General features: G+C 40.2%; 2 protein-coding genes across 6 annotated transcripts in view; one reads left to right on the plus strand and one right to left on the minus strand.

Annotated features, from left to right (window-relative positions):
• Nucleotides 1-10,223, plus strand: part of mgmt (O-6-methylguanine-DNA methyltransferase) — a 222,670-nt gene extending 212,447 nt beyond the window's left edge. Inside the window, exon 6 of the mRNA XM_061911575.1 lies at nt 9,799-10,223. Within this exon, the coding sequence (XP_061767559.1) occupies nt 9,799-9,805 (7 nt within the window). The 3' untranslated portion in view covers nt 9,806-10,223. The remainder of the gene's footprint in view (nt 1-9,798) is intronic.
• ebf3b (EBF transcription factor 3b) overlaps nt 1-27,273 on the minus strand; it is a 275,369-nt gene that overhangs the window by 14,758 nt on the left and 233,338 nt on the right. For all 5 annotated transcript variants that reach the window (XM_061911568.1, XM_061911565.1, XM_061911567.1 and 2 more), the window contains exons 12-13: nt 3,319-3,384; nt 2,999-3,170 (exon numbers count right to left, since the gene is read on the minus strand). In XM_061911568.1, the coding sequence (XP_061767552.1) occupies nt 2,999-3,170; nt 3,319-3,384 (238 nt within the window). The remainder of the gene's footprint in view (nt 1-2,998; nt 3,171-3,318; nt 3,385-27,273) is intronic.

The following is a 27,273-nucleotide window of genomic DNA, read 5'->3' on the forward strand; positions in this document are numbered from 1 at the left end:
GACACAAATACAACATTGAAACAACATGCTTTTTGACAACCTTTATTCAATGTCGGGTTGTGACATTGATTTGACCGTTGAATTTTGGTCGTTGTCCTATTATTATTTTACAACACAAATACAACGTTGAAACAACATGCTTTTTAACAACGATTAATAAATTTTGGATTCTGACGTTGATTCGACCATTGAAATTTTGCTCATTTTCCAACCGATATTCTACAACACAATTATAACGTCATTTTCCAAACAATATTCGACAATACAAACACATTGAAACAACATACTTTTTAACAACCTTTAATCAATGTTGGGTTCTGATATTAATTTGACCGTTGAAATTTTGCTCATTTTCCAACCGATATTCTACAACACAATTACAACGTTGAAACAACATGCTTTTTACGACATTTAATCAATGTCGGATTCTGACATTAATTTGACCATTGAATTTTGGCCGTTTTCCTATTATTATTTTACAACACAAAAACAAAGTTGAAACAACATCCTTTTTGACGACATTCAATCAATGTTGGGTTCTGAGGTTGATTTGACCATTGAAATTTGGTCATTTCCCAACCAATATTCTACAACACAAATACAACGTTGAATCATCATGCTTTTTGACAACTTTTAATCAATGTTGGGTTCTGACGTTGATTTTTGACCATTGAATTTTGGTCATTTCCCAACCGTTATTCTACAACACAAATGCAACGTTGAAACAACATGCTTTTTGACAATGTTTAATCAATGTTGGATTCTAACGTTGATTCAACCATTGAAATTTGGTCATTTCCCAACCAATATTCTACAACACAAATACGTTGAAATAACATACTTTTTAACCATGTTTAATCAATGTTGGGGTCTGACGTTGATTTGACATTGAAATTTAGTCATTTCCCAACCAATATTCTACAACACAAATACAACGTTGAAACAACATGCTTTATGACAACGTTTAGTCAATGTTGGATTCTAACATTGATTCGACCATTGAAGTGTGGTCATTTTCCAACCAATATTCTACGACACAAATACGTTGAAACGACATATGTTTTGACGACGTTTAATCAATGTCAGGTTCTGACGTTGATTTGACCGTTGAATTTTAGTCATTTCCCGACCAACAACGTGGATCCAAGGTTAGACATCAACGTTGTCTCAATGTCCAAACACAACAATTTAGCAAGGTTGTTTGAAAGTCAGTTTTAAAGGACATATAATCAACGTTGTATCACCGACTTTAGGCCAGCTCTATGATGAACTACATACCTCCATAAAATAGGCAAAGAGCTCTGATATATTTCTATATAACTACAAAGAAAACTTGTTGTTTGATACAATTATATCCAACATTTACTAAAGCAGATTTGGGCATTTTTTAATACTGTATTTCCGGGTATATAGTATGAGCCTGCCTAGAATTACTGCCGGGTCAAACTCAGGATTTACGCCGGGTTAAACTCGTTTCGCAAAATATTATTTATAGTAGCGCATGTCTAGAATTTTCGCCGGGTCAAACTCGTTTCGCAAAATATTAGTTTTTATTAGCACTTGTCTAGAATTTCCGCCGGGTCAAACTCGTTTCGCAAAATAATTAACATATGCCTAGAATTTCCGCCGGGTCAAACTCGGCACGTCACGAGTGACACTTCACCTGTCATCATTTTCAAAATGGAGGAGGCTGATTTCGATCATTTGAAATCGCATAAAGGGAAGAAGATTAAGAGCTATTCAGTAGGATTTAAGGTCCAAGCTATTGAGTATGCTAAAAAGAACAGTAAGCAGCTATGTTTTATTAATATACCATAGCTGCGTGTGTCAAATATGGGTTATTAAATGACTCCCGCCTCCTGGTGGTAGAGGGCGCTAGTGATCCTTCTTGCGACTACTCGGCTGCAGAAGAAGTGACAACAAGCAGCAAGAGTGAGCAGCGATCGTTTATTTTTTCCTCTCGCTTGCACTTTTAACATGAAGGATTACATATCTAAAATAAAACAGTTTTCTTAACCGGACTTTCAATCGAAGCAGGAGGTAATAAAGGAAGATCTCCATCGAGACAGAGAGACTTTTAAAACTGAAGAAAGATAAGGAAGACGTCTACAAACAAGTTATCGATGCTTTTGATCAGAAGGAGCTGCGCATGGACTTCATTTATAAGTAAAGGTAAGACCATAATAAAAAACGTTATTATGGTCTGATATATTTCTATATAACTACAAAGAAAACTTGTTGTTTGATACAATTATATCCAACATTTACTAAAGCAGATCGTTTATTTTATCGTCTCGCTTGCACTTTTAACATGGAGGATTACATATCTAAAATAAAACAGTTTTGTAAACAGGAGGGGGTAATAAAGGAAGATCTCCATCGAGACAGAGAGCTACGTTTTATTAATATACCGTAGCTGCGTGTGTCAAATATGAGTCATTATATGACTCCCGCCTCCTGGTGGTAGAGGGCGCTAGTGATCCTTCCTGTGACAATTTGGCTGCAGAAAAAAGTGACAACAAGCAGCGCGATCGTTTATTTTATTGTCTCGCTTGCACTTTTAACATGGAGGATTACATATCTAAAATAAAACAGTTTTCTAAATAATAAAGGAAGATCTCCATCGAGACAGAGAGACTTTTAAAACTGAAGAAAGATAAGGAAGACTTCTACAAACAAGTTATCGATGCTTTTGATCAGAAGGAGCTGCGCGTGGACTTCATTTATAAGTAAAGGTAAGACCATTATAACGTTTTTCTTATTAAATGTGCTTTTCATGATGGTATCCTTACATCACACTCAAATTTATAAGCGCAGGCCTAAATTTACCGCATGCCTTTGGTAAGTGCCGGAGTGAGAAGAGGTTTGAAATTAATTAGCGCCCCGGCGGCAATTCAAGGAAACACGGTAATCGGTTTGTGATGATTTCTCACGGTAAGAATGGTTGAAGAGAAGAATGTGGACTGATGGGAACATGGCTGACGGCTGGCTGGCATACCTTGGTCGTTGCCTTGGGACTCAGACACGTTGACCGCCAGCTGGCTGCTGAAGGAGTTGACTCCCATCATGCCGTGGGAGGCGGTGTTGGCGAGGGAGGGGATCTGGTTGTGGTTGCGGGGAACGCTGTACAAGGCCTCGGCGATGTCAGCCGCCCTCTTCAGAATGATCTCCTGAGCAGGCGAGGGAAAGGCAAATGTTACACTTGTCTTTATTCATCCGAGTTTCCTTTTTTAAAGCGTCGGCTTTGAAGCGCGGGTTCACGTCTATACGGCGGGCTGGCATGGCGCCGCGGATATACTGGAGTGTGTGCATACGGACCTGATTGTTGTGGGGCATCCCGTACAGCGCCTCCACCAGGTCAGCCGCCCGCTTCAGTAACACCTCCTGGTGGGGGGGGGGGGGGGGGGGGACACACTCTCAGCATTTCACACAATAATAGCTCATTGCATACAGTTATGTTTGTTTTTTCATGCAATAATAGCACATTATGTATATTTATCAATCAATCAATCAATGTTTATTTATATAGCCCTAAATCACAAGTGTCTCAAAGGGTTGCACAAACTACAACGACATCCTCGGTAGAGCCCACATAAGGGCAAGGAAAAACTCACCCCAGTGGGACGTCGGTGACAGCAACAATGATGATATATAATAATATGTGTAATAATATATGACAATAATTATATTTATGTTTTTTGCTTCATGCAATAATAGCACATCACATATAGTTATGTTTGTTTTTTTACATAAAATAACAGCACACTACCTATATTTATGTTTGTTTTTACATATAATAATAGCACATTACATATATTTACATTAGTTTTTTCATGCGATAATAGCACATTACGTATATTTATGTGTTTTTCTTCATACAATAATAGCACACTATGTATATTTGTTTGTTTTCACATACAATAATCGCACGTTACATATATTTATGTTTTTTCATGCAATAATAGCATATTACATATATTTATGTTTTTTTTCATGCAATAATAGCACAGTACATATATTTATGTTTGTTTTTACATACTATAATAGCACACTACATATATTATATATTTATATTTGTTTTTACAGGCAATAATAGCACATTAAATATATTTATGTTTGTTTTTACATAAAATAATAGCACACTACATATATTTATATTTGTTTTTACTAGCAATAATAGCACATTAAATATATTTATGTTTGTTTTTACATACTATAGTAGCACACTACATATATATTTATATTTGTTTTTATAGGCAATAATAGCACATTAAATATATTTATGTTTGTTTTTACATAAAATAATAGCACACTACATATATTTATATTTGTTTTTACTAGCAATAATAGCACATTAAATATATTTATGTTTGTTTTTACATACTATAGTAGCACACTATATATATTTATGTTTGTTTTCACATACAATAATAGCACGTTACATATATTTATGTTTTTTTCATGCAATAATAGCATATTACATATATTTATGGTTTTTTTTCATGCAATATTAGCACAGTACATATATTTATGTTTGTTTTTACTTACTATAATAGCACACTACATATATTATATATTTATATTTGTTTTTACAGGCAATAATAGCACATTAAATATATTTATGTTTGTTTTTACATAAAATAATAGCACACTACATATATTTATATTTGTTTTTACTAGCAATAATAGCACATTAAATATATTTATGTTTGTTTTTACATACTATAGTAGCACACTACATATATATTTATATTTGTTTTTACAGGCAATAATAGCACATTAAATATATTTATGTTTGTTTTTACATAAAATAATAGCACACTACATATATTTAAATTTATTTTTACAAGCAATAATAGCACATTAAATATATTTATGTTTGTTTTTACATACTATAGTAGCACACTACATATATATTTATATTTGTTTTTACAGGCAATAATAGCACATTACATATATTTATGTTTGTTTTCACATAAAATAATAGCACACTACAAATATTTATATTTGCTTTTACAGGCAATAATAGCACATTTCATATATTTACATTAGTTTTTTCATACAATAATAGCACATTACATATATTTAATTATTTACAGGCAATAATAGCACATTACATATATTTATGTTTGTTTTTACGTACAATAATAGCACACTACATATATTATATATCTATATTTGTTTTTACAGGCAATAATAGCACATTACATATATTTACATTTGTTTTTTCATGCAAATAATAGCACATTACACATGTTTATGTTTTTTTCTTCATGCAACAATAGCGCATCACATATATTTATTTTTGTTTTTACATACAATAATAGCACACTACATATATTTATATTTTTTTACGGGCAATAATAGCAAAAAAAAAAAGGTTAAAACTCAACTATTCAAAACACTTACATCATGTGTTGCCTTCATTATAACACTTATATAAGACTTTTAAAGTCATTTTGATAGTAGGCTAATATAACTGATATAGACACTTACATCATGTGTTGCCTTCATTATAATACTTATATAAGACTTTTAAAGTCATTTTGATAGTAAGCTAATATGGACACTTTCATCATGTGTTGCCTTCATTATAACACGTATATAAGACTCATTATAACACATATGTAAGACTCATTATAACACGTATATAAGACTCATTACAACATGTACATAAGACTCATTATAACACGTCTATAAAACTCATTATAACATGTATATAAGACTCATTAAAACACATCTATAAAACCCATTATAACACGTATATAAGACTCATTATAACACGTATATAAGACTCATTAAAACACGTCTATAAGACCCATTATAACACGTATATAAGACCCATTATAACACGTATATAAGACTCATTATAACACGTATATAAGACCCATTATAACACATCTATAAAACCCATTATAACACGTATATAAGACTCATTATAACACGTATATAAGACTCATTAAAACACGTCTATAAGACCCATTATAACACGTCTATAAGACCCATTATAACACGTATATAAGACCCATTATAACACGTATATAAGACTCATTAAAACACGTCTATAAGACCCATTATAACACGTATATAAGACCCATTATAACACGTATATAAGACTCATTATAACACATATATAAGACTTTCCTCGTATTTAAAGTTCCGGGGTACTTCATATGCTCCGGATTTGATTAATTTCTATCTGGTACACTAAATTAGTGGAAGCTTGGATAGACGGACAAACGGTCCACCCAAGTACGCGATCACGACGCGTGGCTCCACCCAAACCCCCAAACACCACCACAAACATTACGCAGCTTCTCCAGGAGCAGTGCTGTTTGTTTGCTTTTTTAAGAGCCGCCGCTCCTCCATTTACTCTCGACTCCGCTCCTCCCATGCATGCAGAGCGGTGAATAATGTTCCCTATCTTAATTAAAGCGGCATAGCCCTTTAAAAAAGGAAGGAAAAAAAAAAAAACCCACAACACCTCACGCCTGATTTCGGGCTCCCGGAGTTCAGCGTGGAGTCGCCTCTCCTCAGAACAATAAAGTGAATTAGCCGTGGGTTAATCTAGTTCTGTTGTAATGACATTAAGGAATTTTTTCAATTAACCTCTTTGACTGGCTGCTGCAAAAGGACTTCCAAGAACCACTTCCCATCCGGGGAGGGTGCCGACTGCCTGGGGGACACGGAGGAGGATGCGGAGGAGGATGCGGTGGCACAACGCGGATTAGCCGTGTTCGCTTTGGCTCCCGACACCGACAACCACTTGGCCTCGGGGTTTCGGCTCCATTTTAGGCGCTTTGGCCCGTTTGGCCGTGTCGTTATCTGCTCTTTGAATTCTCCACTTACAATTAAATCTCTGCTCTCTTTGTTTTGTGACAATATGCTCCCGGCATCCCCCCCCCCCCCCCCCATTAAAATTAATTGTATTTTTATTTGTATTTTTTCTGACTCCTTATTACAGGGGTCACCAACCTTTTTGAAACCAAGAGCTACTTCTAGGGTACCGTTTATTGCGAAGGGCTACCAGTTTGATACACACTTAAATGAATTGCCAGAAGTATCCAATTTGCTAATTTACCTTTAATAAATACATTTATATATATATATATATATTATATATATATATATATATATATATATATATATATATATATATATATATATATATATATTTAAAAGGGTATTTCTGTCTGTCATTCTGTCGTACATTTTTTTTCCTTTTACGGAGGGTTTTTGTAGAGAATAAATGATGAAAAAAACACTTAATTGAACGGTTTAAAAGAGGAGAAAACAGGCAAAAGATGCAAATTAAATTCCGTCGTACATTTTTTTTCCTTTTACAGAAGGTTTTTGTAGAGAATAAATGATGAAAAAAACACTTAATTGAACGGTTTAAAAGAGGAGAAAACAGGCAAAAAATGCAAATTAAATTCCGTCGTACATTTTTTTTCCTTTTACGGAAGGTTTTTGTAGAGAATAAATGATTAAAAAAAACACTTAATTTAACGTTTTAAAAGAGGAGAAAACAGGCAAAAAATTAAAATTAAATTTTGAAACATAGTTTATCTTCAAATTCGACTCTTTAAAATTCAAAATTCAACCGAAAAAAAGAAGAGAAAAACTAGCTAATTCGAATCTTTTTGAAAAAAATAAAAAAATAATTTATGGAACATCATTTGTTATTTTTCCTGATTAAGATTAATTTTAGAATTTTGATGACATGTTTTAAATAGGTCAAAATCCAATCTGCACTTTGTTAGAATATATAACAAATTGGACCAAGCTATATTTCTAACAAAAACAAATCATTATTTCTTCTAGATTTTCCAGAACAAAAATTTTAAAATAAATTCAAAAGACTTTAAAATAAGATTTAAATTGGATTCTACAGATTTTCTAGATTTGCCAGAATATTTTTATTTTATTTTAATCATTATTTAATCATTTAATCATTATAAGTTTTTGGGGCTTCACAGTGGCAGAGGGGTTAGTGCGTCTGCCTCACAATACGAAGGTCCTGCAGTCCTGGGTTCAAATCCAGGCTCTGGATCTTTCTGTGTGGAGTTTGCATGTTCTCCCCGTGAATGCGTGGGTTCCCTCCGGGTACTCCGGCTTCCTCCCACTTCCAAAGACATGCACCTGGGGATAGGTTGATTGGCAACACTAAATTGGCCCTAGTGTGTGAATGTGAGTGTGAATGTTGTTTGTCTATCTGTGTTGGCCCTGCGATGAGGTGGCGACTTGTCCAGGGTGTACCCCGCCTTCCGCCCGATTGTAGCTGATATAGGCACCAGCACCCCCCGCGACCCCAAAAGGGAATAAGCGGTAGAAAATGGATGGACATTTTGAAGCTCTCAGAAGCCAAGTTGTTATATTCCTTAAGATTTATTTATGCAAGTTTGAAGTATCAATTATCTAAACACAGTTTTGTTAGCATATTTTCAGGATATATATATATATATATATATATATATATATATGTGTATGAATGTGAGTGTGAATGTTGTCTGTCTATCTGTGTTGGCCCTGCGATCAGGTGGCGACTTGTCCAGGGTGTACGCCGCCTTCCGCCCGATTGCAGCTGAGATAGACGTCAGCGCCCTCCGCGACCCCAAAAGGGAATAAGCAGTAGAAAATGGATGGATGGATGAATATATATACATACACATGTATGTATGTATATGAAATACTTGACTTGGTGAATTCTAGCTGTAAATATGATCCTTCCCTCTTAACCACACCCCCCGCCCCAAACCACGCCCCACCCCTGACCACGCCCCCCACCCGCCCACCTCCCGAAATCGGTGGCCTCAAGGTTGGCAAGTATGTTTTGCGACAATATGCTCCCGGCACCTCCCGGCATCCCACGGAGGCGACTTGTCGTCACCTGCTGTAAAGATTTGTTGACCGGCTCATAAGTTTAAAAAAAAAAAAAGAAGCGGGGCAAAGCTGTCAGCGGCGACATCTCAGATGGCGCTTGTTTTCCTCCCACGTCGACTGTGTTTTACTTCGCCGGCCGCGGCGATTTGTCTGAAGTGTTCCGTCACTTGGCGGCGGCGGGCGGCGGATTAAGACGGCAGCTGCCCGTAAATGGATGTCAACACACCGCCGCGCCTTCAAACGCCAGCCTCCAAGATTTGGCCCCGCCCCCGCGCTTCCACGGCTCCTTTCATCCCGCGCTGATTTATCAAGATGAATGGCGGCGAAATCAGTTAAATCAAATTCATCGAAATTTGGTCATTTTCCCAACCAATATTCTACAACACAAACGTGACGTCGAAACAACGTCCTTTTTGACGACGTTTAATCAACGTCGGGTTCTGACCATTTGATTTGACCTTTGAAATGTGGTCATGATCTAATTGCAAACTTGCCAACCTTCCCGGATAATCCGGGAGACTCCCGAAATTCAGCGCCTCCCCCGTAAACCTCCCGGGACAAATTTTCTCCCGAAAATCTCCCGAAATTCAGGCGGAGCTGGAGGCCACGCCCCTTCCAGCTCCATGCGGACCTGAGTGAGGACAGCCTGTTTTCACTTCCGCTTTCCCATAACATAAACAGCGTGTCTGCCCAATGACGTTATAACTGTAGAATGATCGAGTGCGAGTTCTTGGTTTCTTATGTGGGTTTATTGTTGGGCAGTTTCATTAACGTCCTCCCAGCGCGGTAACAACACACAACAACAGCAGTCAAGTTTTCGTCTGCCGTAAACAGCAATGTTGTGACACTCTTAAACAGGACAATACTGCCATCTACTGTACATGCATATGTGACAATAACATCTACAACTTTCAGAGAGTGAAATGCACAACTGCGCACACAACATGGAGACGAAGCAGAAGAACGAGGAAGATACAGCCGGTGTGACGACGAGTGAGATGAAGAAATACGCTTGTAAGTTCCAAGCCGCAGCTGCGATTGGACCTGGATAACCTCCGGGAAGAAGTAGTGGACTACCAAGTGTTTCCTCAGGAAGCAAAGATTGACGGGTTTTGGGCCATGCTAGGGATAGATGGAAGATTCCAGACTCTAGTGCATTTGATGAAAGCACTTTTGTGCGTACCACACAGCAATGCATCATCAGAGAGGGTGTTCAGCATGGTTAGAAAAATAGTGACAAGAGAATAGAACAAGGATGGACGATTCAACCCTTAACTCAACAATGAGTAGATGAGTGTTATGTGTGTGTATATGTGTAAATAAATGAACACTGAAATTCATATATTTCTCTTATTTATATATATATAATAAATGAACACTGAAATTCTCTACAGAACTGTTTCATGAGGGGTTCCTCAATCATCAGGAGATTTCTCCTGATGATTGAGGGAACCCCTCATGAAACAGTTCTGTAGAGATGAAGTAGTCTTGTGATTTTTCCCACACATACATATTGCGCTCTACCACGATATCAAGCTCTATTCCCTGGATAACCCAATCAATATATTATATATACATATATATATATATATATATATACAGTATATATATGATATTTGACTTGGTGAATTCTAGCTGTAAATATACTCCTCCCCTCTTGACCACGCCCCCGCCCTACCCCCGACCACCAATCAACATGCTTTTTAACGACGTTTATTCAACGTCAGGTTGTGACGTTGATTTGACCATTGAAATTTGATCATTTACCGACCGAAATTCCCCAACACAAATACAACGTTGAAACAACATCGTTTCCGACAACGTTTAATCAATGTCAGGTTGTGAGGTTGATTTGACCGTTGAAATTTGGTCATTTTTCAACCAATATTCGACGACACAAATACAACGTTGAAACAACATGCTTTTTGACTACGTTTAATCAATGTCGGCTTGATTTGACCTTTGAAATTTGATCATTTCCCGACCAAAATTCCCCAACACAAATACAACGTTGAAACAACATCGTTTCCGACAACGTTTAATCAATGTCAGGTTGTGAGGTTGATTTGACCATTGAAATTTGGTCATTTTTCAACTAATATTCGACGACACAAATACAACGTTGAAACAACATGCTTTTTGACTACGTTTAATCAATGTCGGCTTGATTTGACCTTTGAAATTTGATCATTTCCCGACCGAAATTCCCCAACACAAATACAACGTTGAAACAACATCGTTTCCGACAACGTTTAATCAATGTCAGGTTGTGAGGTTGATTTGACCGTTGAAATTTGGTCATTTTTCAACCAATATTCGACGACACAAATACAACGTTGAAACAACATGCTTTTTGACTACGTTTAATCAATGTCGGCTTGATTTGACCTTTGAAATTTGATCATTTCCCGACCAAAATTCCCCAACACAAATACAACGTTGAAACAACATCGTTTCCGACAAAGTTTAATCAATGTCAGGTTGTGAGGTTGATTTGACCATTGAAATTTGGTCATTTTTCAACCAATGTTCGACGACACAAATACAACGTTGAAACAACATGCTTTTTGACTACGTTTAATCAATGTCGGCTTGATTTGACCTTTGAAATTTGATAATTTCCCGACCAAAATTCCCCAACACAAATACAACGTTGAAACGACATTGTTTTCGACAACGTTTAATCAATGTCAGGTTGTGAGGTTGATTTGACCGTTGAAATCTGGTCATTTTTCAACCAATATTCGACGACACAAATACAACGTTGAAACAACATGCTTTTTGACTACGTTTAATCAACGTCGGCTTGATTTGACCATTGAAATTTGATCATTTCCCGATCGAAATTCCCCAACACAAATACAACGTTGAAACAACATCGTTTTCCGACAACGTTTATTCAACGTCAGGTTGTGACGTTGATTTGACCGTTGAAATTTGGTCATTTTTCAACCAATATTCGACGACACAAATACAACGTTGAAACAGCATGCTTTTTGACGACGTTTAATCAACGTCGGGTTGATTTGACCATTGAAATTTGATAATTTCCCGACCGAAATTCCCCAACACAAATAAAACGTTGAAACAACATAGTTTCCGACAACTTTTAATCAATGTCAGGTTGTGAGGTTGATTTGACCGTTGAAATTTGGTGACTTCCCAAGCAACAACGTGGATCCAACGTCAGCCAATTAGTCTGAAGTGTTCCATCACTTGGCGGCGGCGGCGGCGGATTAGGACGGCAGCTGGCGTAAATGAATGTAAACACGCCGCGCCTTCAAACGGCGGCCTCCAAGACTTGGCCCGCGCGGGCGTTTTCACGGCTCCTTTCATCCCGCCGAGCACATCCCGCGCTGATTTATCAAGATGAATGGCGGCGGGAGCCACTCGCAGCATATGCCGCCCCTTCTTATAGAAACATATCGCTTAATCCGGGCAAAGTTAGCGGATGGGCGCTTCTTAGGACGGGCATTTACCTCCGAAATTGGTGTGTACGCTCAACGTGGCATGCATCTCGTTTGCATACAAATAAAGAATTACGGCGGCGCGGCGGCGGCGGCAGGTAGGCTAAATGAGAGGACCAGCTGTCTTGATGTGTTCTCATCAGCGCCGACACTTTCCTCCCGTCCAGATAAAGTGGCTTCCCCTCTCTTTTTTAATAATGACCAATAATCTTTTCTATCATATTTCAAGATCTCCTACATGCCTCTCAATTTTAAGCAACAATTAAAGCAATTAAGACGGCAGCCATGTTTCATTTCCCCCCGTAAAGCGTCCTCCCGCTCCGTGTCCATATGGCGTGTGCAGCAGTGACATAAGGACAGCTTGGGAGAGGCGAGGAGACGATATTGCCTCTCATCCTTAATCTGTCGTTTACCGCGCGGCGTCTTAACTAACCCAGCCGCCGCGCATAAGTGGAGGCCCCCGTCATATCTCAGGATGATGAGAGGCACCGCCGCCGCCGCCGCCGCCCGATGGAGTGGTTGACTTTCTCCTCTTCCAGCGGTGAACTGCTTTTCTATCTGATACGATACTGATCCGATGCTTTGTGCGAACATAACTGATGTGTCTGCTGAAATGTAAAAAGTTGTGTGTTCCAAATAATAACTTGTCTCATGATATGAAGTATACGGGAAGGAGTTATTTATATTAAACTCTGTAGTATGTTGATTAGGGGTATCGGGGAATGAAAAAAAAAGATTTTTGAATTAATCGCGATTCCTATTTGGAACGATTCTTAATCGATTAAAAACATAAAAAATCTACTTGGAAAAAAAATACATATATATGTAGAAAATGGATGGATGGATATATGTATATATACTTACATACATAAATATTGGTATATATATATATATAGACACATACATGGTGTATGTACATAAATGCATACATATATATGTACATATACACATTTATACATACACATACAGTATATACATATACATATATAAAAACATGTACACATGTATATACAAACTGTACATATGCACATATATACACACATAGCGATACGTATATATACATATATACACATATATACATATTCATACATACACATACATACATAAAATGTGCATCTATAGATAAACATATACATACACATATACATACGTATAATGTACATATTTATACATATACATACATACATATAAAAATACATATACACATATATATATATATATAAAAACTGTACATATGCACATATATACACACATATAGATACATATATATATATATATATATATATATATATATGTATATATATATATATATATATATATATATATATATATAATACATATATGTATATATATACACATATCTATACATACATATGTATACAAACTGTACATATGCACATATACATACACATACAGATACGTATATATACATATATACACATATATAGATACACATAAACACATATAATGTACATATAAACACATATACATACATATATACACACAGAGAGATATATATAATGTACTGTACACACATATATATACATATACACATATACATACATATATACAGATATATATGTATATATGTTCTGTATATACATACATCTATATACATATATCTGTATATAGATGTATACAGATATCTGTATATAGATGTATGTATGTATGTATATGTATATATATATATATATGTACAGTACATTATATGTATGTATATGTGTAGATATATATATATATATATATTTATATTTATGTATATATATGTACAGTACATCATATATATATATATATATATATACAGTATATACAGTCTAATTTTGAGGTAATAAAGAATACAGTATATGAACAAAACGATACAAAGTAAAAACAGGAAATGAGTAATAAACTACAATCAGCATAACAATTCATTTACAGTTTTAGTAAACAACACTCAGCAAAAACATGTTTTACACAATGTGGCTGTCAATGAGATACATGATCTCCGATAACTCAAGTATGGATATTTAGATTTGAGGATGGATATCACCGCCCAACTACATCTTCACTTTGTTCCAGCGCGCCTCGCCTCACGCCGCCAACACGATTAGCGTTCCGCCGGCATTTCCATGTAAATCTCAATCCTACTCCAGAATAAGTGTAATTGGCTTTGGTGTCATGGCGACATATCAGAGGGACGCCGTGCTAAATTGAAACAATTAAAAGCCTCGAAAACCCGTTCCTTTTGTTCGCTCGGCGCCACGCGTGACGGCGCTCAAACAAACTGACAGATCACCCAGGATTTAGACGCCGCCCGGGCTCCTCCCCGCAAACGGGGCTTTTGTCGTCAGACCTGAAAGAGTCCGAACGTGAGGAGTAGATTAAGGCGGGTGTTGTATTTATATGATGGCAGTTAATAAAAGCGGGCGGAGGTTATGTAGCCTGCGAGTGCTAATGCCATTATAAAAGTGTAAGGCAATTACTGCGTTAGCGCTAGCCCGAGGTAATGAATGCATTTGGAAGCCATTAGACGAAGGTACTTCAAAGAGCACAGGAAGAGAGATTCATTTAAATACACGCCTAATTGCTTGACATGAGCACATTTGTAATATTTTCTCCTGGCGGATTACGCCAGGAATCGGGGAAAAAAAAAAGAAAAAGAAAAAAGAATGGGCTCATTTCAGGGGGTGGGGGAAAGTAAAGAATCCAAAGCAATCAGCTTAATAATAAAACAATATTGAGTTTCCACTTTTTAATTTCATAATGAATCTAATTTGTTACAGAGAGGAGAGAAATGGAGTCTATTTGTCCATTACTGCCAGAGGGCACAAAATGGTATTATAAATTGTCTTTTTTATGTTATGAATAGAAAATTGTTTTATAACAAGACCTTAAAAGGGAGGAGGGGGGGTAAAGGGGCTGAATTCCAAAGTCTCTCCTCACTTAACGCAATGCCCGCAAACCAATCTCCTTTCTCATCACTTGACTGCTCACACTTATTACTTTCATATTCACCCTGGACTTTTGCATTGAATTTTTATACCCGCGCTCCTCCCACAGGGTCAGACTGTCATCCACGATGTTGTCTTAGAATTACGAGGTAAACTTCAATCAGATGCGCCCCCTCCCCCACCCCCACCCCTCCACCCCTCTGTGTAGCAACAATATTAGCGTGCATCCCTCGCTATCCATGAGCACTCCCGTATTGGCTTTCTGTCTCCTTACAATTACCACGTGTCTTACTGGTCCCAGGGAGGAGGCTGCTGGAAATCAATAGTGCAGTAATATTATCAACTGGAGGGTGAAGTCATGGGTAAGGGGGGCGGGGGCGTCGATTTGCCTTTCTGCTAATGCACCTCCTCTCCTTTTTATAGAGTTTCCTCAGCTCACCTGCAGCCAGCGATGAACGCCCTCTATTCTTATAGAGTTTCCCCAGCTCACCTGCAGCCAGTGATGGACGTCCGCCCTCTATTCTTATAGAGATCCCCCTAGCTCACCCGTAGCCAGTGATAGAAGCCTGCCCTCTATTCTTATAGAGTTCCCCCAGCTCACCTGCAGCCAGTGATGAACGCCCGATATTCTTATAGAGTTTCCAGCCAGTGATGAACGCCCTCTATTCTTATAGACTTTCCCCGGCTCACCCGCAGCCAGTGATGGACGTCCGCCCTCTATTCCTATAGAGAATCCCCCAACTCACCCGCAGCCAGCGATGGACGTCCCCCCTTTTATTCTTATAGAGTTACCCCAGCTCACCCGCAGCCTAGATGCCTGCCCTTTTATTCTTATAGAGTTTCCCCAGCTCACCCGCAGCCAGTGATGGATGCCCGCCCTCTATTCTTATAGAGTTCCCCCAGCTCACCTGCAGCCAGTGATGAATGCCCGATATTCTTATAGAGTTTCCAGCCAGTGATGACCGCCCTCTTTTCTTATAGACTTTCCCCGGATCACCCGCAGCCAGTGATGGACGTCCGCCCTCTATTCCAATAGAGAATCCCCCAACTCACCCGCAGCCAGCGATGGACGTCCGCCCTTTTATTCTTATAGAGTTACCCCAGCTCACCCGCAGCCTAGACGCCTGCCCTTTTATTCTTATAGAGTTTCCCTAGCTCACCTGCAGCCAGTTATGGACGTCCGCCCTCTATTCTTATAGAGATTCCCCTAGCTCACCCGTAGCCAGTGATAGAAGCCTGCCCTCTATTCTTATAGAGTTCCCCCAGCTCACCTGCAGCCAGTGATGAACGCCCTCTATTCTTATAGACTTACCCCGGCTCACCCGCATCCAGCGATGGACGTCCGCCCTTTTATTCTTATAGAGTTAACCCAGCTCACCCGCAGCCTAGACGCCTGCCCTTTTATTCTTATAGAGTTCCCCCAGCTCACCCGCAGCCAGCGATGGACGTCCGCCCTCTATTCTTATAGTTTTCCCAGCTCACCTGCAGCCAGTGATGGATGCCCGCCCTCTATTCTTATAGAGTTCCCCCAGCTCACCCGCAGCCAGTGATAGAAGCCTGTCCTCTATTTTTATGGAGTTCCCCCAGCTCACCCGCAGCCTGGACGCCCGCCCTTTATTTCTAGTAGAGTTTCCCCAGCTCACCCGCAGCCAGTGATGGACGTTCGCCCTCTATCGTTATAGAGTTTCCCCAGCTAACCCGCAGCCAGTGATGGACGTTCGCCCTCTATCCTTATACAGATTTCCCCCAGCTCACCAGCCGCCTGGACGTCCGCCCTTTTATACTTATAGAGTTCCCCCATCTCACCCGCAGCCAGTGATGGAAGCCCGTCCTCCATTCTTAAAGAGTTCCCCCAGCTCACCCGCAGCCAGTGATGGACGTCCGCCCTCTATTCTTATAGAGTTCCCCCAGTACACCTGCAGCCAGTGATGGACGCCCGCCCTCTATTTTTATAGTTTCTCCAGCTCACCTGCAGCCAGTGATGGGCGCCCGGCCTTTATTCTTATAGAGATTCCCCCAGCTCACCCGCAGCCAGTGATGGACGTTCGCCCTCTATCGTTATAGAGTTTCCCCAGCTAACCCGCAGCCAGTGATGGACGTTCGCCCTCTATCCTTATAGGGTTTCCCCAGCTCACCAGCCGCCTGGACGCCCGCCCTTTTATATTCATAGAGTTTCCCCAGCTCACCTGCAGCCAGTGATGGAAGCCCGTCCTCTATTCTTAAAGAGTTCCCCCAGCTCACCTTACAGTTACCCCAGCTCACCTGCAGCCAGTTATGGACGTCCGCCCTCTATTCTTATAGTTCCCCCAGTTCACCTCCAACCAGTGATGGACGCCCGCCCTCTTTCCTTATAGTTTCCCCAGCTCACCCGCAGCCAGTGATGGAAGCCTGCCCTCTATTATTATAGAATTTCCTCAACTCACCCGCAGCCAGTGATGGAAGTCTGCCCTCTATTCTTATAGAGTTCCCCCAGCTCACCTGCAGCCAGTGATGGACGCCCACCCTCTATTTTTATAGAGTTCCCCCAGCTCGCCCGCAGCCAGTGATGGACGCCCACCCTCTATCCTTAAAGAGTTCCCCCAGCTCGCCCGCAGCCAGTGATGGACGTCCGCCCTCTATTCTTATAGTTCCCCAGCTCACCCGCAGCCAGTGATGGACGTTCGCCCTCTATTCTTATAGTTTCCCCAGCTCACCCGCAGTCAGTGATGGACGTCCGCCCTCTATTCTTATAGTTTTCCCAGCTCACCTGCAGCCAGTGATGGACACCCGTCCTCTATTCTTATAGAGTTTCCCCAACTCACCCGCAGCCAGTGATGGAAGTCTGCCCTCTATTTTTACAGAGTTTCCCCAGCTCACCCGCAGCCTTTGATGGACGCCCACCCTCTATTCTTATAGTTCCCCAGCTCACCCGCAGCCAGTGATGGATGCCGACCCTCTATTCTTATAGAGATTCCCCCACCTCACCTGCAGCCAGTGACGGACGCTCGCCCTCTATCCTTATAGTTTCCCCAGCTCACCCGCAGCCTTGACGCCCGCCCTTTTATTCTTATAGAGTTTCCCCATTTCACCTGCAGCCAGTGATGGACGCCCGCCCTCTATTCTTATAGAGTTACCCTAGCTCACCTGAAGCCAGTGATGGACGCCGTCTATTCTTACAGTCACCCCAGCTCACCCGCAGCCAGTGATGGACGCCCACCCTCTATCCTTAAAGAGTTCCCCCAGCTCACCTGTAGCCAGTGATGGAAATCCGCCCTCTATTCTTATAGTTTCCCCAGCTCACCCGCAGCCAGTGATGGACGCCCACCCTCTATTCTTATAGTTTCCCGAACTCACCCGCAGCCAGTGATGGAAGTCTGCCCTCTATTCTTATAGAGTTTCCCCAGCTCACCCGCAGCCTGGACGCCCGCCCTTTTATTCTTATAGAGTTTCCCCAGTTCACCTGCAGCCAGTGATGGACGCCCGTCCTCTATTCTTAAAGAGTTACCCCAGCTCCCCTGAAGCCAGTGATGAATGCCGTCTATTCTTACAGTCACCCCAACTCACCCGAAGCCAGTTATGGACAACCGTCCTCACCTTAATATGAAAGTTTAATGTTAGCTCGGCCACCAAGTTTTATTTGAACGGCACTTGACAGCGTTGTGTTATTTGGGTCCTAAATGGCTCTTTCAACGTTCTGTGTTGCCTACCCCTGCGTTAGTGGAAAAGCGGCAAGTGAGTTAAAGCGACAGAGACAGTCACACTGCGACACCTGTCCGTCAGTAATAACAGACCCCAATAACCTGGACCAATTCAAATTGTAATTTTTTTTTCTTTATTGTTTAATTTGCATTGCCTCACACGATGAACACTCCGGGAGCTGTCACTTTTTTCGCGCTCGCTATCCAGGTACTACCCTGAAAAGTATGCAAAAACATTTTTTAGGAAATCTTTTCTTGTGGCTCAGCCTCACCCACACTCTGCATCCAGTGGCCCCCAGGTAAAGTGAGTTTGAGACCCCTGTTATAGAGTACCCCCAGCTCACCTGCAGCCAGTAATGGACGCCCTCTATATGTGTTCCCATCCCCCCCCTCCCGCCGAACCCACGCTTTATTGAGGGAACGCGCGTTTGACCCCTCGGCGCTGACCCCCTCGGATGGCAAGCTTAACAATGACGAATCACTCGCCGGGATCATTTACATGCCCCCTGAACCCCCCGTATTTGGCTCCATTAGAGAGCAAATCAAATATTTATGTTGTTTATTGGAAGTGCGGGGGTTTCATCTCGCCGTGTGATTGTTTCATGCAAAGGTTGGGAGAGCGCGGCGTATTAAGTACGCGCGCAGGCCAGGAAACTAATCTCGGGGTCCGGTGTCGGGAGCTGTCTCGCTGCCAACTGCGCTTTGTATTCATGGGAAGACTTTCTTCCTAATAAAGCTGTGTTTAACAAGGTCTTTGGGCGAAAAAGACGCGGTGACTTTAAGGCGCGGGTGGCAGAGCCGAGGCCCGCAACATGAAGTAAAGTCCTCGTTATTCGTCACATTGACAGAACAAATGTAGCTACTGCGTGAAATTGCATGGACTTGAATACTATTAGATCATGCAAGAAATATATTGCTATATACTCTATCAGGGGTGGACGATACTGATTCCGATTCTGATACAGCCTAAAATCTATTTGGCGATGTATATTGCAGCATCTTGCGATCCAAATACAATATGTGTGTATACATATGTATGTATATATATATGTATATATGTTTATACGTTAGGTCAGGAAAAAACACAGAAGGTATATGATAAAATATAGTGAGAGTCCAGTCCACAGTGGATCTAACAAAATAGTGAGAGTCCAGTCCATCGAGGATCTAACATAATAGTGATAGTCCAGTCCATATTGGATCTAACATAATAGTGTGAGGGTCCAGTCCATAGTGGATCTAACATAATAGTGAGAGTCCAGTCCATAGTGGATGTAAAACAATAGAGAGTCCGGTCCATAGTGGATCTAACATAATAGTGAGAGTCCAGTCCATAGTGGATCTAACATAATACTGAGAGTCCACTCCATAGTAGATCTAACATAATAGTGTGAGAGTCCAGTCCATAGTGGATCTAACATAATAGTGTGAGAGTCCAGTCTATAGTGGATCCAACATATTAGTGAGAGTCCAGTCCATAGTGGCTCTTAACATAAAAGTGAGAGTCCAGCCCATAGTGGATCTAATATAATAGTGAAAGTCCATTCCATAGTGGATCTAACATAATAGTGAAAGTCCAGTCCATAGTGGATCAAACATAATAGTGTGAGAGTCCAGTCCATAGTGGATCTAACATAATAGTGTGAAAGTCCAGTCCATAGTGGCTCTTAACATAATAATGAGAGTCCAGCCCATAGTGGATCTAACATAATAGTGAGAGTCCAGTCCATAGTGGATCTAACATAATAGTGAGAGTCCAGTCCATAGTGAATCTAACATAATAGTGTGAGAGTCCAGTCCATAGTGGATCAAACATAATAGTGTGAGAGTCAAGTCCGCAGTGGATCTAACATGATAGTGAGAGTCCAGTCCATAGTGGATCTAACATAATAGTGTGAGAGTCCAGTCCATAGTGGATCTAACATAACAGTGTGAGAGTCTAGTCCATAGTGGATCCAACATAATAGTAGAGTCCAGTCCATAGTGAATCTAACATAATAGTGAGAGTCCAGTCCATAGTGGATCTTAACATAATAGTGATAGTCCAGTTCATATTGGATCTAACATAATAGTGTGAGAGTCCAGTCCATAGTGGATCTAACATAATAGTGTGAGAGTCCAGTCCATAGTGGATCTAACATAATATTGAGAGTCCAGTCCATAGTGGATCTAACATAATAGTGTGAGAGTCCATTCCATAGTGGATTTAACATAATAGTGTGAGAGTCCAGTCTATAGTGGATCCAACATAATAGTGAGAGTCCAGTCCATAGTGGATCTAACATAATAGTGTGAAAGTCCAGTCCATAGTGGATCTAACATAATAGTGTGAAAGTCCAGTCCATAGTGGCTCTTAACATAATAATGAGAGTCCAGTCCATTGTGGATCTAACATAATAGTGTGAGAGTCCAGTCCATAGTGGATCTAAAATAATAGTAAGAGTCCAGTCCATAGTGGATCTAACATAATAGTGAGAGTCCAGTCCATAGTGGGGCCAGCAGGAGACCATCCCGAGTGGAGACGGGTCAGAAGCGCAGCGATGTCCCCAACCGATGCACAGGTGAACAGCCAGAACTTCATCCATGGCCACCGGACAAGGGTACAGGTGTACACGCTCTCCTCATTGAGCCAAATTTAATTCTGTCTCTGTTTGATTCCTTGCTTCTAGTCTTGTTTGATAGATGTCATCAGTATATATACAGCATGTGTGTATATATATATAGCCCGGCCCCTGGTCAAACTTTTTTACCCAAAGCGGCCCCCGGGTCAAAAAGTTTTGGGACCCCTGGCGCTGGCAACCATGCAATAAGATCAGGAGGCGATAATACGTTGCTATTCACATATATTCACTGTTCCAAGGCAGCCATAACTGTAAATGAGTTTGACACGTCCGCTTTAAGGAAGGAGCTGGCAGTGACCGGCCTGAGAGGCGGAAAGTGGATATTAAAAGTGCTTTAGCTTATGGCGCAGGTTTACCAGCTAAAATTAGAGTCACATTTCATGTCAAGGTGTTGTGTCCCCGTCTCCGCGGGGACCGCCTCTAATTGAAACACTTCATATAGTGAAACTGCGAGGCCCGACGTCGCCGCGCCGCCTCGGTCAAACATCTTTAGCGACCGCACGGCCGGGTCTTTATTAAATTGCCCGTTGGACGTTAATGATATTGCAGTGTTGCATGCTGGGATTTAATAGATAAGGTCTTCAAAGGTTTTACGGTGTTATTAAAACTCTAAGGTGGGCCGCCACTCGGCTACTTCGGAATGGACTAATCAGTCATATTAGCGCGCGTGACACATCTGGAGCGCCACTCGCCTAAATGGGCAGCGGCATGGTAGCAATTAGTGGAGATTTTTATCAATCGGAAATGGAGGGAGCGGAATGAATCAAAAAAGAGGTAAGTTTCATCCCAGCGGGGGGGGGGGATCTCCTTGTTCCTGCCGTCAATATCGCCGTCCCCAACCCGGCTTTCAAGTCCTTCTGCCCGGGTTCAAAAGACAACAATAAGCGCCTAATAACGGGCGCTCTTTGTCTATTAGCGGCGCTAAGACTTGCGGGTGTGCGGCGCGGGGTTCTGTAAACAAAAGATTAAACCAAATCGAGCCGCGGAAAATGAAAGGAAAACATGAGCGGGGTAATGAGGGCGCAGACGCGGTTTTCTGACCAGATTACCATCGCCACAGACTAGTGGAGAGGAAAAGGCCTGATTGAGCTGTTTTACCGCCGCTCTCCTCCGCACTAAACCAACGCAATTACCACGCCGGCGATGGAGGCTAAGCCACACGTGCGAGGCAAAGCTTTTCCACTTTAAAGTCGAGTCCTCACGTTCTAGCAGTTTTTGTCCCCGGCACTTTTTACGGTCCAAAAAGAATGTGACTGCTATTGAATGGAGGCAAGTCAAACACCTGTGCCAGGCGGTAAGCTGCCACTTGCAAGCCTGTCTTTTCAGACCGCCGACAAACTCCTCGATTGTCTTCCTGTCCTCTTGCCATTGATATTGTTTTCTATTTATATATTCTGTCAATCAATCAATCAATGTTTATTTATATAGCCCCAAATCACAAATGTCTCAAAGGACTGCACAAATCATTACGACTACAACATCCTCGGAAGAACCCACAAAAGGGCAAGGAAAACTCACACCCAGTGGGCAGGGAGAATTCACATTCAGTGGGACGCCAGCGACAATGCTGACTATGAGAAACCTTGGAGAGGACCTCAGATGTGGGCAACCCCCCCACCCCCTCTAGGGGACCGAAAGCAATGGATGTCGAGCGGGTCTAACATGATACTGTGAAAGTTCAATCCATAGTGGCTCCAACACAGAGTTCAGTTCAAGCGGATCCAAGACAGCAGCGAGAGTCCCGTCCACAGGAAACCATCTCAAGCGGAGGCGGATCAGCAGCGTAGAGATGTCCCCAACCGATAATAGTTCTAGTTCTAATCCATGCAAAGCTCTTCCACTTTAAAGGCGAGTCCTCACGTTTGATGCATTAAGAGAGCAGTTTTTGTCCCCGGCACTTTTTACGGTCCAAAAAGAATGGGACTGCTATTGAATGGAGGCAAGTCAAACACCTGTGCCAGGCGGAAAGCTGCCAGTTGCAAGCCTGTCCTTTCAGACCGCCGACAAACTCCTCAATTGTCTTCCTGCCCTCTTGCCATTGATCCATCCATCCATCCATTTTCTACCGCTTATTCCCTTTCGGGGTCGCGGGGGGTGCTGGCGCCTATCTCAGCTACAATCGGGCGGAAGGCAGGGTACACCCTGGATAAGTCGCCACCTCATCGCAGGGCCAACACAGATAGACAGACAACATTCACACACTAGGGCCAATATAGTGTTGCCAATCAACCTATCCCCAGGTGCATGTCTTTGGAAGTGGGAGGAAGCCGGAGTACCCGGAGGGAACCCACGCATTCACGGGGAGAACATGCAAACTCCCCACAGAAAGTTCCCGAGCCTGGATTTGAACCCAGGATTGCAGGAACTTCGTATTGTGAGGCAGACGCACTAACCCCTCTGCCACTGTGATTGTTTTCTATTTATATGTTCTAGTTATAATCTATGCAAAGCTCCTCCACTTTAAAGCCAAGTCCTCACGTTCGGTGAATTACGAGAGCAGTTTTAGTCCCCGTCACTTTTAATGTCCAAAAAGAATGTGACTGTTATTGAATGGAGGCAAGTCAAACACCTGTGCCAGGCGGAAAGCTGCCACTAATATCCTGTTCCATTTCAATGATCATGTACATGCTATTCATGCGGTACTCATTTGGCTAAATCTAGGGTAGTCTATTTTGTGTCATCACATGTAAGTTCTGCCACCCTCGAATGATTGACAGCAGGCAGCAGCTGACCAATCAGCATTCAGATGTGAGATAAGAGAAAATGGTGACCAAGTACAAGAAAAATAAATATTTGTGGTATAAAGTGTTTACAAATGATTTAAACTGCTTGTATTTGCGGCTCCCAGCAGGCACGAGGCATTGATACAACGTTGATTAGACATTGAAACAATGTCGCAAAATAGTTGTGTTTGTAAATGGAGACAACCTTGATGTCCGACGTTGGATCCACGTTGTAAGGTTGGGAAATTGGCTGAATTTCCCCCAGAGATCAATAAAGTACTTTCTTCTATTCAAAATAACATTTCAATGGTCAAATCAACATCAGGAACGAACATTGATCAAACGTCGTCAAAAAGCATGATATTTCAACGTTGTGTTTGTGTTGTAGAATATTGGTTGAAAAATGACCAAAATTCAATAATCAAATCAACGTCACAACCCAACATTGATTAAATGTCGTCCAAAAGCATGTTTTTTCAACGTTTGACCAAATTTCAACGGTCAAATCAGTGTCAGAACCCGACATTTATTAAACGTTGTCAAAAAGCATGTTTCAACGTTGATTTTGTGTTGTAGAATATTAGTTGAAAAATTACCAAATTTCAATGGTCCAATCAATGTCACAACCCAACATTGATTTAATGTTGTGAACAAGTATGTTGTTTCAACGTTGTATTTGTATTGTAGAATATTGTTTGGGAAATGACCAAATTTCGATTGTCAAATCAACGCCACAACTGAACATTGATTAAACGTTATCAAAAAGCATTTTGTTTCAAAGTTGTGTTTGTGTTGTAGAATATTGGTTGAAAAATGACTAAAATTTAATAATGAAATCAACGTCACAACCCAACATTGATTAAACGTTATCAAAAAGCATTTTGTTTCAAAGTTGTGTTTGTGTTGTAGAATATTGGTTGAAAAATGACTAAAATTTAATAATGAAATCAACGTCACAACCCAACATTGATTAAATGTTGTCAAAAAATATGTTGTTTCAACGTTGTTTTTGTGTCATAGAATATTAGTTAAAAAATGACCACATTTCAACGGTCAAATCAGATTGTCACAACCATAACGTTTGACCAAATTTCAATGGTCAAATCAACGTCACAACCCAACATTGAATAAATGTTGTGAAAAAGTATGTTGTTTCAACGATGTATTTGTATTATAGAATATCGTTGGGAAATGACCGAATTTCAATTGTCAAATCAACGCCACAACCAAACATTGATTAAACTTTGTCAAAAAGCATTTTGTTTCAACGTTGTGTTTGTGTTGTAGAATATTGGTTGAAAAATGACTAAAATTTAATAATCAAATCAACGTCACAACCCAACATTAATTCAATGTTGTCAAAAAGTATGGTGTTTCAACGTTGTTTTTGTGTCATAGAATATTACTTAAAAAATGACCACATTTCAACGGTCAAATCAGATTTTCACAACCATAACGTTTGACCAAATTTCAATGATCAAATCAACGTCAGAACCCAACATTGATTAAACGTCGTCAAAAAGCATGTTGTTTCAACGTTTGACCAAATTTCAACGGTCAAATTAACGTCAGAACCCAACATTTATTAAACGTCGTCAAAAAGCATGTTGTTTCAACGTTGATTTTGTGTTGTAGAATATTAGTTGAAAAATGACCAAATTTCAATGGTCCAATCAATGTCACAACCCAACATTGAATAAATGTTGTGAAAAAGTATGTTGTTTCAACGATGTGTTTGTATTATAGAATATCGATGGGAAATGACCGAATTTCAATTGTCAAATCAACGCCACAACCAAACATCGATTAAACTTTGTCAAAAAGCATTTTGTTTCAACGTTGTGTTTGTGTTGTAGAATATTGGTTGAAAAATGACTAAAATTTAATAATCAAATCAACGTCACAACCCAACATTAATTCAATGTTGTCAAAAAGTATGTTGTTTCAACCTTGTTTTTGTGTCATAGAATATTACTTAAAAAATGACCACATTTCAACGGTCAAATCAGATTGTCACAACCATAACGTTTGACCAAATTTCAATGATCAAATCAACGTCAGAACCCAACATTGATTAAACGTCGTCAAAAAGCATGTTGTTTCAACGTCTGACCAAATTTCAACGGTCAAATCAACGTCAGAACCCAACATTTATTAAACGTCGTCAAAAAGCATGTTGTTTCAACGTTGATTATGTGTTGTAGAATATTAGTTGAAAATCGACCAAATTTCAATGGTCCAATCAATGTCACAACCCAACATTGAATAAATGTTGTGAAAAAGTATGTTGTTTCAACGATGTATTTGTATTATAGAATATCGTTGGGAAATGACCGTATTTCAATTGTCAAATCAACGCCACAACCAAACATTGATTAAACTTTGTCAAAAAGCATTTTGTTTCAACGTTGTGTTTGTGTTGTAGAATATTGGTTGAAAAATGACTAAAATTTAATAATCAAATCAACGTCACAACCCAACATTAATTCAATGTTGTCAAAAAGTATGTTGTTTCAACCTTGTTTTTGTGTCATAGAATATTACTTAAAAAATGACCACATTTCAACGGTCAAATCAGATTGTCACAACCATAACGTTTGACCAAATTTCAATTGTCAAATCAACGTCACAACCCAACATTGAATAAATGTTGTGAAAAAGTATGTTGTTTCAACGATGTATTTGTATTATAGAATATCGATGGGAAATGACCGAATTTCAATTGTCAAATCAACGCCACAACCAAACATTGATTAAACTTTGTCAAAAAGCATTTTGTTTCAACGTTGTGTTTGTGTTGTTGAATATTGGTTGAAAAATGACTACAATTTAATAATCAAATCAACGTCACAACCTGACATTGATTCAATGTCATCAAAAAGTATGTTGTTTCAACGTTGTATTTGTGTTGTAGAATATGAGTTGAAAAATGACCAAATTTCAATGGTCAAATCAACGTCACAACCCAACAT

The sequence above is a fragment of the Nerophis ophidion genome, linkage group LG09, assembly GCF_033978795.1.
Source record: "Nerophis ophidion isolate RoL-2023_Sa linkage group LG09, RoL_Noph_v1.0, whole genome shotgun sequence".
In the NCBI taxonomy this organism is placed as follows: domain Eukaryota; kingdom Metazoa; phylum Chordata; class Actinopteri; order Syngnathiformes; family Syngnathidae; genus Nerophis; species Nerophis ophidion.